The sequence below is a fragment of the Paramisgurnus dabryanus genome, chromosome 7 (genome assembly GCF_030506205.2).
Source record: "Paramisgurnus dabryanus chromosome 7, PD_genome_1.1, whole genome shotgun sequence".
Classification (NCBI taxonomy): Eukaryota; Metazoa; Chordata; class Actinopteri; order Cypriniformes; family Cobitidae; genus Paramisgurnus; species Paramisgurnus dabryanus.
In genome coordinates, this window is record NC_133343.1 from 8,488,830 (window position 1) to 8,504,187 (window position 15,358).

The 15,358-nt window shown below is 38.5% G+C and overlaps 2 protein-coding genes across 2 annotated transcripts in view; one reads left to right on the top strand and one right to left on the bottom strand.

The window, feature by feature from the left end:
- Positions 1–631, top strand: part of zswim2 (zinc finger, SWIM-type containing 2) — a 5,079-nt gene extending 4,448 nt beyond the window's left edge. Inside the window, exon 11 of the mRNA XM_065240336.2 lies at positions 1–631. Coding sequence (XP_065096408.1) covers positions 1–219 — 219 coding nt within the window. The 3' untranslated portion in view covers positions 220–631.
- A 1,248-nt stretch (positions 632–1,879) lies between these two features.
- Positions 1,880–12,579, bottom strand: fam171b (family with sequence similarity 171 member B). The gene is made up of 8 exons (XM_065240214.2): positions 12,119–12,579; positions 10,418–10,651; positions 7,802–7,894; positions 6,518–6,673; positions 5,913–6,083; positions 5,715–5,828; positions 5,359–5,482; positions 1,880–5,152 (listed from the first exon to the last, which is right to left on the bottom strand). The coding sequence occupies exons 1-8, from the start codon at positions 12,303–12,305 to the stop codon at positions 3,922–3,924; spliced, it is 2,310 nt and encodes a 769-aa protein (XP_065096286.1). The 5' UTR covers positions 12,306–12,579; the 3' UTR covers positions 1,880–3,921.
- Between the last annotated feature and the right edge of the window lie 2,779 nt (positions 12,580–15,358).

The following is a 15,358-nucleotide window of genomic DNA, read 5'->3' on the forward strand; positions in this document are numbered from 1 at the left end:
CCAAGCAGGCCCTCAACATGCAGATGTATGAATATCTGTTCAGCATTGACCAGCACACAGGTTGACCAGGACCAGCAAAGAGTCACCGTGGATATCAATGGGCCCAGCAGCATGACCACAGCCTGTGGCAGGATCGAACCTTTGAGGGTACGGCCACTTAGGACAAAGACTACATCAGGGATGAATGAAGAAAAATGTTCATTTCCAGATGACATGTAACCTCATCAGAGCTATGCTTGTGAGAAACGAGTAAAGTCATGTTATCACTTAAACATATAATTATTATTTAAGAATGCACCACAAAAAAAAGTGTTTTAAACAATGTTTTATCTCCATTAACACATTATTGGCTGCTCAGAATATTTATTTTGTAGGTAATTGTAAAAAGCATTATAATAAATAAGTACTTACAGTATATACAGTATATAGTATTATAGAATAATACTATAGTGTTGGTAAGGAGTGGGATTGGTCGGTCAGTTTAAAGACTAGCAAGTACATCTGTAAAGATTTAAAACCTGATGTTAATGGGTTTAAACTGTAATCCCAGGATTAATCCTCCACTACAAGCAAAGGCAGATCATTTCAGACAAATCCTAAATTCTTTAGCACAACTTTCAAAAAATTACCATTATGGACATTTGTATTTATGTAATATTTAAATATTTAAGCATTTTAAAGTTAACTTGTATAAAAAATATTTAAAAAATGTATTAAAAAAATGTGACTAATTTGGGTAAAAACGTGTTTTCTTTACCAAGAAAGTGACAAAATGAAAACACTATTTTCTGTTACAAACTTTCACATAGCATTTTTAAATAAAAATAAAAAACATTCAAAATTCAAATCTATAATTTGATTTTCAAAGATTTATTATAAAAACTGATAATTTTTTCCACAAAATGCAATAAATCCATGACAAGTTTTTTTTTTAAATGCAATAAATCTATTAAATCAATTTATTACACGGCTCTCTGGAATGCTTGATTCTGATTGGTCAGTTGAGACATTTGCAGGTTCGTTCTTTTCAAATAATAACCGCTCCAAAATAATAACGCATAGCCGGACTACTTGCACGAGTAAAATTGCTCCGCGCCAATAAAGATCAATAAAGATTACTGTCTGTTTGGCGCCATCTTGTGACAAACACTCGACAACCACGACAAGACACAGACAGCTTACTGAGACTGAACTTGACAAAATAGAGCATGACAGCTACGAAGCCAACACACACAAAAATACAGAATGGGCATTAAAACTTCTCAAAGACTGGCTAAAGAGAAAAAAATGGAGACGGACAAGTATGAAGCAGAGGATCTTATTAAGGTTTTACGATCATTTTATGCATCTGTGCAAAGTTTCGCGGAAAGATAAAAATGTTAATTTAAAACAAATATGCCAATAAAATGTTTCAAATTCATATTCATGTCCAGTTTTTTTTCTTATGTGGCAAGTAGCCGTGTAATAAGCGGGATAATGTAGAGGCAGCCGGTAGTTATTGGGAAATAAGCCCCTTCAGTGTGATACAAGACCCTCCGCTTCGCGTCGGGTCCTGATCACACTGTCGGGGCTTATTTCCCAATAACTACCGGCTGCCTCTACATTATCCCTTACTTATTAATGTGCATTCATCTTTGCCATATTATATTAATTTAGTTGACTAGTTGTATACACTGATTAAAAAAATAATCATTAATGGCATATATCACAAAACACTTACTTTGTCATATCAAAAGAAGGTCCAGATTCTATTGGAGTAGGGGCGTGTTTGTTTAGGTGATTTCAGATGTCATCATTGGCTTTCAGAGATCATGCACCCCGCCTTTAAACTTAAAAAACATTAGTAAACTCAAAAAAATTGCTGTTACAAAAATTGCTGTTTCAACTAATATTGACAACAAAGTAACTTACTTTTTTAAGTTGAACAAAGTGTATCCGTTTAATACAATTTTGGCAAAAAAACTCACATTTTCAGTTTATAACTTTTATTAAATGCGCACAAAAGGGCAGATTACAAGATGTAAAGCATCCAAGAAATAGCTTATGCATCATTCAAACCAGTGTGCTATGAAGTCTTAAAAATATATTACAGTTAAATACATAATAATAGACATACCAATACAACATAAATGAATTCAAAAACATTAAGTTGACATAAAACCATCTTCACTCTTTCTCAGTCATACTTCATTTTAATTTGATGCCTGACAACAACAAATTTCTGGTTGTAACCATCAATAATAAATAGACAGTTTTAAAAACTGTCAAAAATAATAAAGCTGCAAAAAAGACTCAACACATTTAATATACGATGCTGTGTTGTCAATTTGTGAAGAAATATTTTACACACAAAACACAAGAAACATTTGAATATGCTGAGGTCATGACCTGTACAGCTGGACTTGTGCTGTAAGGCATAACCTGAGACATATCTTCATGTTTTTAGGTACTACATTCTTACACATGAAAACATTAAATGGTAAAGCATTTCAATGGAAGGCATGCACATTTGACTAGCAATAATACGTTAAATAAGTACAGTGCGTAAGAATGGCGTAAGGCCTTGAAGGCCTTTATTCGCTCTCTCCGAAAAACATTGTATTTGTGCAACACACTGGTGCGTTGGAGTTTTTTCAGAGTGCTATGATTACAGTGCTTGTTTTTTTATCATTTTATTAAAGGGACAATAAGTAGGATTTACCCCCATCTAGTGGTGAAATTGTATTTTGCATTCAAAGAACAGTGCCCTTCAGCGCTTCGCCTTTCCAAATGCGTTTTGCAACTACGGTAGTCGTTATGTACTCACTGATCTCCTTGTCCGTTGCAGCTGGTTCAAGTGTACTGAATGAAAATGCGTTGTGGAAACGCGTTGGTAGGCTAGTGCTTTTTGTCCCTCTCTGCTATTATAGTTTATCAATACGGCGGAACGCTATGGAAGCCTCCTTGGACTTACCATTCAATGTAAGGAAAGAGGAGAAATTGTAAGCTTACAAAGAACAGTCAGATCACTGGCAGAGATCATTTGACACCAACGAGGACATATTTATGAATAAAGACATTGATTTTGATTAATAAAACACTTGAAATCCTACTTACAGTCCCTTTAACTGTATTATTTTCATGGCACTCTGCGGCAGTTCCTTATGCATTACATTTTAGTAAAGAACTGAATTTAGAAGAACAAAATTGAATTTTATAAAGCCAAATGGTTTAACTTATTAAGGGGCCGTTCACACAACAATGAGTGTTTGCGTCTATACACCTAAGATTTAGCGCTCAGAAATTATTATAAAAAGTGCAGCACAGAGTCTTGAGTACCTCCTCTGCCATGTTGCCGTCAAATGAAACGGATGTGCCTTGCCAACTTGCTGCTGTTAACAAAACATTGTAATGCTTGCCCTGCCTTCAGGGTCTTCTGATTGGTCCACTGTTCAGACTGGCATTTATGAGTGCGACTGCATATAAATTGTCGATACAGTGTCATAAAAATCAGACACTCATTTGCAAGTACAACGGTCAAACACGTCCATCTGGTGTGTGAAAAACAAGCTCAGTGCAATGGAAAAACGCATTCCGTGTGAACGACCCATTAGAATGCATCATCGGCACTAGGCGAGCATTGTGCTCATAGGGAAACGAACATTTAAAAATACGTAGATATATACATACTTTTACAATGTACTTTTTAAGATAAACAAATATACACAAAGAAGGTAAAACACTCTGTGGCTGTGAAATTTTGTACAAATAAACTGCTGACAAAATGCTGGATTCAGCCAACTTAGAGTTGCCACAAGAACTAACTTTGAGTTACGGCAGGATAAGACAGGCATTTTTGTACCTGATGTGTATATAAGGCAGTTTGATCAAAGCCATTTTACAGACACCATAAAGCTACACAGATACACACAGGTTGATCAGCTAGTGCTTCGTTTGCGGTCTCTCCTCCCTCGTATGTCGAGATGCTTTCTTCTCCGGTTTCTTGTCTCGAATCTTTCGCAGCCTCCGTGGTGGTGGTGTAGATCTGGACTCGCTAGAGGTGTCCCCTGCGTCCCTGTCTTCTGTGATGTTGGGAATGGCTACGCTACTTCCCTCCAAGGTGTTCCTCAGGGACATGTCCTCGGGACTCCCGATTTCACTGCTGCTCAAGTCCTGCTCCTGATTTCCACCGATCTTAGCCATGCTAGCGCTTGAGTGCTCTTCAATTTTCCGCAGAGGCTGCTGCAGCTCGTTCATGTCAACTCCAGAGTCCAAGCTTGTGTCGTTGCTGCTACCTGGACGATGTCGTCCCTGAAGCTCGATTACGGAGTGACGAACCTGGGCTGCTGGTTTACCATCCAGAGACACAAACCAAGCACGGGGCGGGTGAATCGAGGGCTTGCCCTTTGAGAGCTCCAGCAAAGTTTGTTCCGATATTCCCTGGAGTTCCCCTCGGAAAGGCCTCATTCCAGCTGCTTCGTTCAAGGTTCCGGGGACAGACACGGATTCCAGGAGATGACTATAGCGTCCCCATATGCCTGGGTTAGCAGCAGCAGCCTGGGCTCCTTCAAGTGCCTGCGACTCGTCACTGTCTTGCTGGGGGACTTTGGGCAAAGTCTGGGTGAAACTGTCTTTTAGGTTTCTCTCTGTTTGAGCTCCATGCTCCATGCCATTGCGTGGGAAAGTGGCAGATCTGCTTCCGGAAGGGTCAGCCTGTCCCTGGGAGTTAAACAGCTCTGAAGCGTGTACAATAGCTACGGGCTGGTTGTAGATATGGAACAGTTTGTCACTGAATACTACATTCTCCACACCACCTTGACGTGAGCCGTTCTGTTCCGATATTTCTCGCAGCTTTGCCACTTCGTCACTGTTAACGTAGAGATTAGACATTGGGGCTCTAAGGCTTTCTAATCCCACAGCTCCAATGTTCTCATACATATTGCCCACTGGCCGACCAACAGTTTCTACATAAATGTTGTAGTTGGCTTGGTGTCGTGGGGAGTCTGATGCATCGTGTCCAATGCCTCTTGCAGCCAATGAATAAGACCGGTCACCATTACGAAAGAAAAGCTCTTGAGCCTCATCTGAGCTGGTGGAAGTGGTCTGGTCTTTCTTCAGGACCTTGAGTCTGGTGGAATTCCAACGCCGCCTTCCGGCCTCATGGTTCAAATCTCTGTAAAAGGACAGTTAAAGATTTTGAAGCATATTTTGTTGATTGCTATACAGTTGCTAAAACCACCAATAATTGCACAAAATCAGAGAAAAACGAAAACCTATTCTATGGAAACCATAAATTGCAAGTCACGGAATTTAGTGTAATTCATTAGTATTGATAAGTTAGTCATGCAATAATGTTTGTATGGTTACATACACTCTTACCTGCAGTGAAATACAATCACAGATAAAAATCCAATGACTATCACAAGAGTTCCTCCCAAGATCCCAACAAGAAGGTATGTGTGGTAGGAAATGAAATCCATTGAGCCTGCAAACCCCATATAACCTAGATTTACCGGTACACAAATCTGGTTAGAGGACTGCAACTAGACAGATTTGGATTGAACATTAGACTGAAATGATGTGTGGTGAATATTATGCCTTTTTATGCTTATTTATAAGTTTGAATGGTATGATGAGTGATTTTACAAAGTTCCTGCAGTTCAGGTTGTAAAGCATAGAGGTGCTAGCAATGCCAGGGTCATGGGTTCGATTCCCAGGGATGTATTGATTCTTACCCGAGGATGGTGATGGTGCAGCAATCCAGGTACCAAGATGAGGTGCTACAAAAGTCCACACTAGCCCATTTTTCTCCATGCGAACAGTGCCTAGACCTTTATTCACCCAGGTGCCTGTGTTTAAACAACTCTATTACAACCACATCTACATAGAAACATCTTTGGAATCGCAAGATTGCTGGAATTTTCTTTAGTCACCTATGGTCATATCAAAGGTCCACGCAGGCAGTGAGTTGGAGGGTCGAAGGTAAGTGTGGTAGGGAAGCGGGATGGTAAGTTGAATGGGGCCTCTGATGTCAACCTCATCTCCATTAGACACTAACTGGGTGCTGATCATAACCAAAGGGCTCAACTTGACATTTCTATAACCTGTAACGGGTGATACAATACAAAAGCAGGTAAAATGTAGTATAGAATTATAATTGTGCGCACCTGAAAAATCTTATTAAAGTTTTCAGTATCACTTGCAAATGAAGTTCAGGTGTGCTTGATTAGGGTTGGAGCTAAACTCTGCAGGACTGTGGCCCTTCAGGACCAGAATTGCCCACCCCTAATCTAAAGGTTACACAATGCACCTTTAAGTCCGGGTTATCAAGCAGATTCCAAATCAATAGCATTAACTAATCAATGTATGAAGTCTAAACAGTAATAGACCTTGTAGCTTTCATTGACTAAAGATATTGTACTACAATCTTCTCCCACTTACATTTGATTAGCATCTGAAAGAAGAGGTACTTTAACTTGTTACAGTACACGAAATGAAACAAAATGACACTTGGTTAGATCTTCAGTTTGTTCCTTACCTCCTGTAGCACTTTGGCTTAGAGTAAAGAAATGCGAGTCTTTTTCTGTAAGCAGGGCTGGAGTTGTCAGATATGCTGACAGCATAGAGATGGTGCTGTTTTCAGACAGATTGAGAAGATTTTTGGGAAACTGAACACTTGGTTGAAATGACAGATCTGTAAAACACATAGAAATAAATTGAAATTGAAAATTAAATGAATTGAAAATTATAAGAATAGAATCAATGGGTCACTATGCAATAAAAATATAAAACAGACAAAAAATCTGTTTTGTGCATGCTAAAGAAATACTTCAGCCAAAACTACACTTTTGTCATCAAGTATGACTTTCTTTTAACACAAAATGAGATGCTAGGCTGAATGTTTTTAAATGAAAGCCACAGTCACATAAAAAAGTAAAAACATTACATTTTCTGTTGCTGGATGGTACCCTAATGTTCCGTTTTGTACCTTTACAGGAATACAAAATATAATACAATGTTGTACCTTTTGTGGAAATGTTAAGGGTACAAAACATTTAACTGTACTTTTAAAGGTGCACAATATATCCTTAAGGAACAGTAATGTACCCAAAAGGTACAACATTGTATTATGTTTTGTTTTTCTGGAACGGTACAGTACAGTGTACTTTGTTATGACAGTGAGTGAAGAAAAAAGTAAATCCATATTCTTTCACATTTTTGAAAAACTCAAAATGATCATGAATAAAATATACTGCATGATCAATTATGCAGTTTTAATATCATATGAGCTTAAAGTGGATAAGATAAAGACACGAAGATAAGAAAAATATATAATTTGGGATAAATATTATCTACAGCCCTTTTTATATGATATATTTGGGATAAATATTTTTCTTTAAAGGAACAGTATGTAGGATTGTGGCCAAAACTGGTACTGCAATTACAAAACTTGTGGCTAAAACTGGTACTGCAATCACACAACTGGTGGCCAATACACAACATGACAACATAAACATCTGTTGAGGGCTGCAACTCCACTTTTTAAATGACAATATCCTGGCCAGACCACTGTTGTCAGTGATATAAGTATTAGAAATGAAAATGATTTCTTAATGTCTAGTGACATATCAGGGCCATTTTATGATTAATTGATATACATTTCTTACATACTGTTCCTTTAAGTAGTAAAAAAAATCATATTTATAAGAATACTGTATAAAATACATTAAAGATATATATTACAGATCTCAATCTTAAAACAGTACAAATGGATAGGATTAAAAAAAATTTAGTAAAAGATGTTTGGTTTCAAATGGCATACCAGATGTTTTTCGAGTTATCAGCAGAGTATCCTCAAAAAGCCAGATGTTTCCTTGTGTTTGAGGACGCAGTGACATCGTAATGACTGAAAAAACTAGAAAACAACACAAACGCATTTAAAGCTCAGATTAGCAGCCAGTTGTCTCTCATTAAATCATTTGTAAGTTACATTTCTCCATATGCTTAAAAAAAATTCTGTTAAAAGTTGGGGCTCAGAGGCTGGGTATTATACACAGTATAATTGGCTGGGTTATTTTTAACCCATATTGGGTAAATATTTGACGGAAAACATTCTGATACTTGACCCAGCATTGGGTACATTTTAACCCAGCGGTGTGTTCTGTGCAATACACTATTAAGTCTGACTTCATGCATCGCTTCTGGGTCCAGCCGATCTCAAATGACATAGGGAAAAAAAACACGCCAATATACACTTGTATCATAATTAGGTCTGTCAAAAGATTAATTGTGATTAAATAAACAAAATAAAAGTTTGCATAATATGTGTGTGCACTGTGTAATTATTTTGTATTTATAAATACACACACATGCATGTATTTAACTCATTCCCTGCCAGCCTGTTTTTTTAAAAGTTGCCCGCCAGCATTTTTTGTGATTTTCACAAGTTTCACAAAATGCCTTCCAGGAATATTCTCTTCTATAAATATATAAACATACAATATATTTAAAATAAAAGAACAGACCCTCTGCTTTTAAACAAACAAACAAAACGGAAAAAGTTTCATAGCAGAATTATAGATTACTGTCAGGGAAGCGTCATTGGCAGGGAAATGTTTTCTCTTAATTTACGAGATAACTCGTCAATGGCGGGGAAAGAGTTAAGAAACATTTTAATGTATAAATATATTATATTTGATATATAAATAAAAGAATATACATAAATAAAATATTTCTTTAATTTATACATGTATGTGTGTATTTATATACATAATAATTACACAAACAAATACACTCACCTAAAGGATTATTAGGAACACTTGTTCAATTTCTCATTAATGCAATTTTCTAATCAACCAATCACATGGCAGTTGCTTCAATGCATTTAGGGGTGTGGTCCTGGTCAAGACAATCTCCTGAACTCCAAAGTGAATGTCAGAATGGGAATGAAAGGTGATTTAGGCAATTTTGAGCATGGCATGGTTGTTGGTGCCGGTCACAGTCTGCTCAGTTGCTGGGATTTTCACGCACAACCATTTCTAGGGTTAACAAAGAATGGTGTGAAAAGGGAAAAACATCCAGTATGCGGCAGTCCTGTGGGTGAAAATGCCTTGTTGATGCTAAAGGTCAGAGGAGAATGGGCCGACTGATTCAAGCTGATAGAAGAGCAACTTTGAGTGAAATAACCACTCGTTACAACCGAGGTATGCAGCAAAGCATTTGTGAAGCCACATCACGCACAACCTTGAGGCGGGTGGGCTACAACAGCAGAAGACCCCACCGGGTACCACTCATCTCCACTACAAATAGGAAAAAGAGGCTACAATTTGCACAAGCTCACCAAAACTGGACAGTTGAAGACTGGAAAAATGTTGCCTGGTCTGATTAGTCTCAGTCTTAGAGACATTCAGATGGTAGAGTCAGAATTTGGCATAAACAGAATGAGAACATGGATCCATCATGCCTTTTTACCACTGTGCAGGCTGGTGGTGTAATGGTGTGGGGGGATGTTTTCTTAGCACACTTTTGACCCCTTCGTGCCAATTGGGCATTGTTTAAATGCCACGGCCTACCTGAGCATTGTTTTTGACCATGTCCATCCCTTTATGACCACCATGTACCCATCCTCTGATGGCTACTTCCAGCAGGATAATGCACCATGTCACAAAGCTCGAGTCATTTCAAATTGGTTTCTTTAACATGACAATGAGTTCACTGTACTAAAATGGCCCCCACAGTCACCAGATCTCAACCCAATGGAGCATCTTTGGGATGTGATGGATGTGGTTCATGCCCTGGATGTGCATCCCACAAATCTCCATCAACTGCAAGATGCTATCTTATCAATATGGGCCAACATTTCTAAAGAATGCTTTCAGCACCTTGTTGAATCAATGTCACGTAGAATTAAGGCAGTTCTGAAGGCGAAAGGGCGTCAAACACAGTATTAGTATGGTGTTCCTAATTATCCTTTAGGTGAGTGTTGCAACCACAAACTTTTATTTTGTATGCGATTAATCACGATTAATCATTTGACAGAACTAATCATAATGCAAAAATATCAAAAGCCCCCAATCCTATTATCTGTGTGATATGAATAAATAAACATCGTTCATAAATGTCCTCTATTGAAATGAGTGAAGATTTGGACCTGTAAATAGTATTCCTTACATCATGACTTAACAATTGGATATTTACCCAGCATGGTTTAAAAATAACCCAGACATTTTTAGAGTGCAGCATGCCAAGGTGTGTCACTGGTTCGTTCTTTCTGTTTGCCACATTTTTTCAACATTTAAATTATTCTTAATTTAAACATTAGATAGATATACATTAGACAGCATTTCCTTTCTCTTAACACGATAAACCTAAAAATTATATAATTTGCTGTCATTAAATCTAAATTCACCCTAATAGGCACAGAATTCGAGTGACTTACTGGGCATCTTGGTGGTTTTCCAAGACAGCTGGGTGAGCACATAACCCTCCATGCTGGCCACTAGGTTGAGAGTTAAGCCTAAGTGGTACGGGACAGTAAGAGTGACCTCTCCATTCTCCAGAGTCTGGCTGGAGTAAATCTGAGATCCATTTACAAACACAGCCACCAGAGCTCCTTTCAGGAACCTCTGGCTAGATGCATCCTTCACCCAAACCTTTAGCGTCAGGGGCGACTCTAGAGACAAAGAAAAGGTCACTGTGTTAGTAAGGGTGAATAAAAATGCATGTGATGCATAAGAATGAGCTGTCGGATACATGTATTTCAAATTTGGAAGCATAATAGTTCTTCGCATGCAACATATGCCACCCTGCCTGTGAAAATCAAGCTAATGTCTTAACCTAATGATGAGATTAGGAGCATCAACGATTGTTTCAAGCAATAATTTCCTTTTAATTTCAATCTTTCATTCCTCAAACAATATTAATGATATCAAGCTTATATATGATTACAAAAAATGACTTTAGCTCAGTATAAACGCAAAGGCAGGGTCACATTATACAAAAAGCTTTTGTATAAATAAATAAATTATGTAATATTCATCATGAATAGGTTTACATCCAATGTCAACACATATAAATTCACTCATCCGATCCCTACACAAGCTGACTGATGGATAGCTTTTACCTCCAGGTTATCAAATAGCTAAACACTAGAACTGATATGCTTTACACAGCACATCTACACTCCATCATATGCGCTTATACTCAATCATAACTCAATTATTACACATAATCTAACTGGACTCTCTTTAGACTCCAATGTAAAATGCACTCATCTCCAACACTTTTATACCTGCAATCTGCTTTATATGTATAATCTGTACTTTGTGTATAAACTATAAAAAATGCTGTGTTGTTTTTAACCCAAAAAGGGAAAACCCAGCTGTTGTGTTAAATTAACCTAAAAGATTTTTAAATTTGACACAATAATGGGTTAAAACAACGTGTTGGGTTCGTCCTCTTTTGACCCAAAGCTGCTGAGTTGAAAGAAACGAACCCTTCATTAGTGTATACTTTGCATATTATGTATGTAAAAAGTAGTCCCTAATATTACAAACATTCAATAAAGTATATTTTTAGCAGAAAAAAATATATTGGGAATTTATGAATATGATTTACTCAACAAAACAGGCCTGACAGGACGGTAGGCAATGTAGCCTAACTAGGGTATTATAGGTGTATATGTCACTGTTTGTGCTTTACCAGTTCCTTTATATCTGTGAACAATACAATATTGTATCTTATTTATAGATTGATATACAGCAGTATAATGGGTATAATGCTGTTCAGCCATTTCAGCTATTCACCTGAAATAATGCTGCAATATACACGATGTAGACGTGTGTCCTAAATATACACTAAAATAGACTAGTTAGTTTTCATTTCCTTCATAATGGATAAACGCAAAAAACGGAATAATCCTATAAGATATCAACAACAGCAAACACAATGGTCAACGGGACAGCGAAGATTTATAAGTCCTTTGTTGTCATGCACCCCATCATGAAAACATCTCTATCATTTCTGAGCATCCCGCACCACAGCTCATTTCATGGCGGAGCTGATGGTGGTACTGATGCTGGGAGAACAGATGATGCTGAATATGAAGCCTGGTGCTGCTGATGCTGTCTGTGAGCGTTACCTGATGGAGGCACAGTCGCATCCCTCTGTCCCGTGAGCGAGGACGTCTGTGTGTCGCTGGTATTGTCCTCCTCCGACAGCGAGGCGAGGCCGTGGGAGAGCACCCCACCCTCCGCTCTCCCCACGCACCCATGCTCGGAGAAAATCAGCAGCGCGGCGAGGAGCAGGCACCCCGAAAGATCTGGCATGGCGAAAGGAGGCAGCGGGTCTCAGACATAACTGCGCCCAACGAAACGGAGGAGGAGAACGTCGTTGTTGTTTTTGCCGTCTTCAGGTGGCCGTGTGTGTCATGGTCACAGTACGGTTCACGGGTGGACTGATGACTAGCAGGTGGAGTCAGACTGGTGCGCGCGTTACGTCACAGCTCACGCGATGCCATCTGCTGGCTCAGTGTTTTTCCTTTTGTTGAAACCTTGAAACATGCGCAGTTTCGTGTTCTCGTGTGACAAATATTTACGTGTAAATATTTTTAATGATATATATTTTTAAAATATTAATAGATTGTATACTAAAAAATATTATCGAACGCAAATAGCATGCACGTATACAAAAATACATACACACGTAGTACAAAATATGTCTACATGGTATAATTTATGTTATATTTTCCTCTAAAAAGCCACATTGATTTTGTAGAATGGCGCAGAATAAACCTTTTTGTTATATACCGAATACGTGCCTTAAGTAACTAAAATCCTTCACATATTAAAAACAACAATTCCTACCACACACGACGTGATAATAACAAGCACTTGTTTCTGCACCAGACTTCACGCGACAAAAATCAATAAAAATCACAGCCAATCAGAAGAGCGTGTGGGCGGAGCTCTTACTGCAAACAACAGCATTAAAATGCATAGGTCACTCTACTTTTCTATAATTTACTTTAAAGATCTGAGGTAAGTTTTTAGTCGGATTTTTTTTTTCATTCTGACTAGTAAATGTTACATTTACCAAACGCTTTTGTCCAAAGCGAGAGAAGGGGTTTTAACATTAAGTGGCATGGCATCTTACGCACAGAAGCCAGTGGCACGTGCCACTACGTTTTGTGGCACTTCCGGTTTCAATTGGCTCGTACCAGTGGCTCGTCGAGTGGCACTTCCGGTGTCCAGTGGCTCATGCCACTCCGTTTAGTGGCTCGTCGAGTGGCACTTCCGGTGTCCAGTGGCTCATGTCACTGTTTAGTGGCGGCTCGTCGAGTGGCACTTCCGATGTCCAGTGGCTCATACCATTCCGTTTGTGGGTTGTCTACTGATACATGTCAGTAAAACTTATGTTTTATGTGTCTTGTTTATAAAAATAAAGACAGTTATCCGACTACTGTGACTCTTATTTTTAATAGTCTTACGTGCTCCTTACATGAGGTTACCCGGATGTCTCACACTATATCGGTCCCCACTACAACAAACATATATAACACTTATTCCTACTGTTACATCCTTTCTCTTTTTTTTTTTTTTTTTTCCAATTTCTGATGTAACCAAAGAACATTATATTTGTAACCTAATAACATTAAATGTTTTACTTATTACTTCTATGAGGTAATTTCTGTTATAACAAACAAACATTCAAGTAATATTTTTGCATATTACTTTTGTGAGGTAATTTCACATTTCCTTTAGAAGAAACAAACATTTCCTTTAGAACAAAGAAACATTTAGGTAATAATTTTACATATTACTTCTATGAGGTAATTTCCCATTTCCTTTAGAACAAAGAACTCTTTTTTCTTTCTTTAACTTGTCATATAGTCATTTAAATATTGTGGTTTCCTTATTACACGTCCTGCTTTTGTGACAACAGACGCTGGGACGTCTGATTGTTGAGTGTTCTGCTTTAAATTATCCACCGTACTTGTAAGATGTGATTGTGTATCTGCAGTTTCTGATTGTATTGTATTGTCTGGAACAACAGTCTCTGTTTTGGTGTAGACCCCGGTGCTCATTCCATGATCCTTTCTGAGATGTCTCCTGTTCCTTCTTATGACCCCTCCAGATTCCAACTGGACATTGTATGATCTCGAGTCGATAGGTTCAATCACAGTCCCCTTTCTCCAGATCCTATAAGGTCCAAATGGTTGTATTCTCACAGAGTCAGCTGGTTTTAATGTGTCCATGTCTTTGGCTGCCCTGTTATAGTATGTTTGTTGTCGCTGTTGATTTGTTCTCAATTCTTTAATGGAATTCTGGATCTTTGGTTGCAGGAGACTGGTTTTTGTGGGTAGAAGTGTCTTGGTGCGACGGCTAAACAACCTCTGTGCTGGGCTGGTTGATAATCCATGAGTTGGTGTGTTTCTATGATCCAGGATTGCTAAATATGGATCCTGTCTTGACATTTGTGCTTTTAACATCAATCTCTTGGCAGTTTTGACAGCTGATTCTGCCTTGCCATTACTCTGAGGATAGCCAGGCGACGAGGTCTTGTGCAGGAATTCCCATTGATGACTAAACTTCTTGAACTCCTGTGATGAAAACTGTGGACCATTGTCAGAGATGACAATGTCTGGAATACCTTGACGGGCGAAGTGACCTTTCAGCTTTCTTATGACAGTAGTAGATTTTGTGTCTGTCAGATAATCAATTTCCCAAAAATTGGAATAGTAGTCTACTGTAATTAGGTAGTCCTTGTTGTCAAAAGTAAACAGGTCCGTGCCTACCTTGGCCCAAGGTCTGTCTGGTATTTCATGTGGATGCAATGTCTCCTTTTGCTGGTTGCAGTCCACTGCGCGGCAGGTGTCACATTGCTGTACATACGATTTGATCTGCTCGTTCATTCCTTGCCAGTACACACACTCTCGGGCCCTCCTAAGGCATCCTTCCACGCCTAAATGTGAGGAGTGTATACGTCTTGTTATTTCCTTCCACAGTTGCTTCGGGATTACAGCTCGTTCGCCCCTGAAAACAATTCCATCCTGGTAGCTCAGCTCCTCCTGAAACAGGTAATAATGACATATTTTCTGTGGTGTGTCAGCTTTGTTCCTCGGCCAACCTTGTAATATGGCTTTAATCAGTGTCTGCAAAGTGTCGTCCTCTTTTGTTGCGGATCTAATTAACTCAAGCCTGTCAACAGAAATTGGTAGGTGTTGTGTCATGTTTATAGTCTCCAACTCTGCCTCAACAGATCCTGTGGGCATGCTTTCAGGCAAATATGCTCTACTTAGTGTGTCTGCTAACCACATCTCTGGCCCTGGTACATACACAACATCCACATCATATTTTTGAAGTCTCAACATCATTCTTTG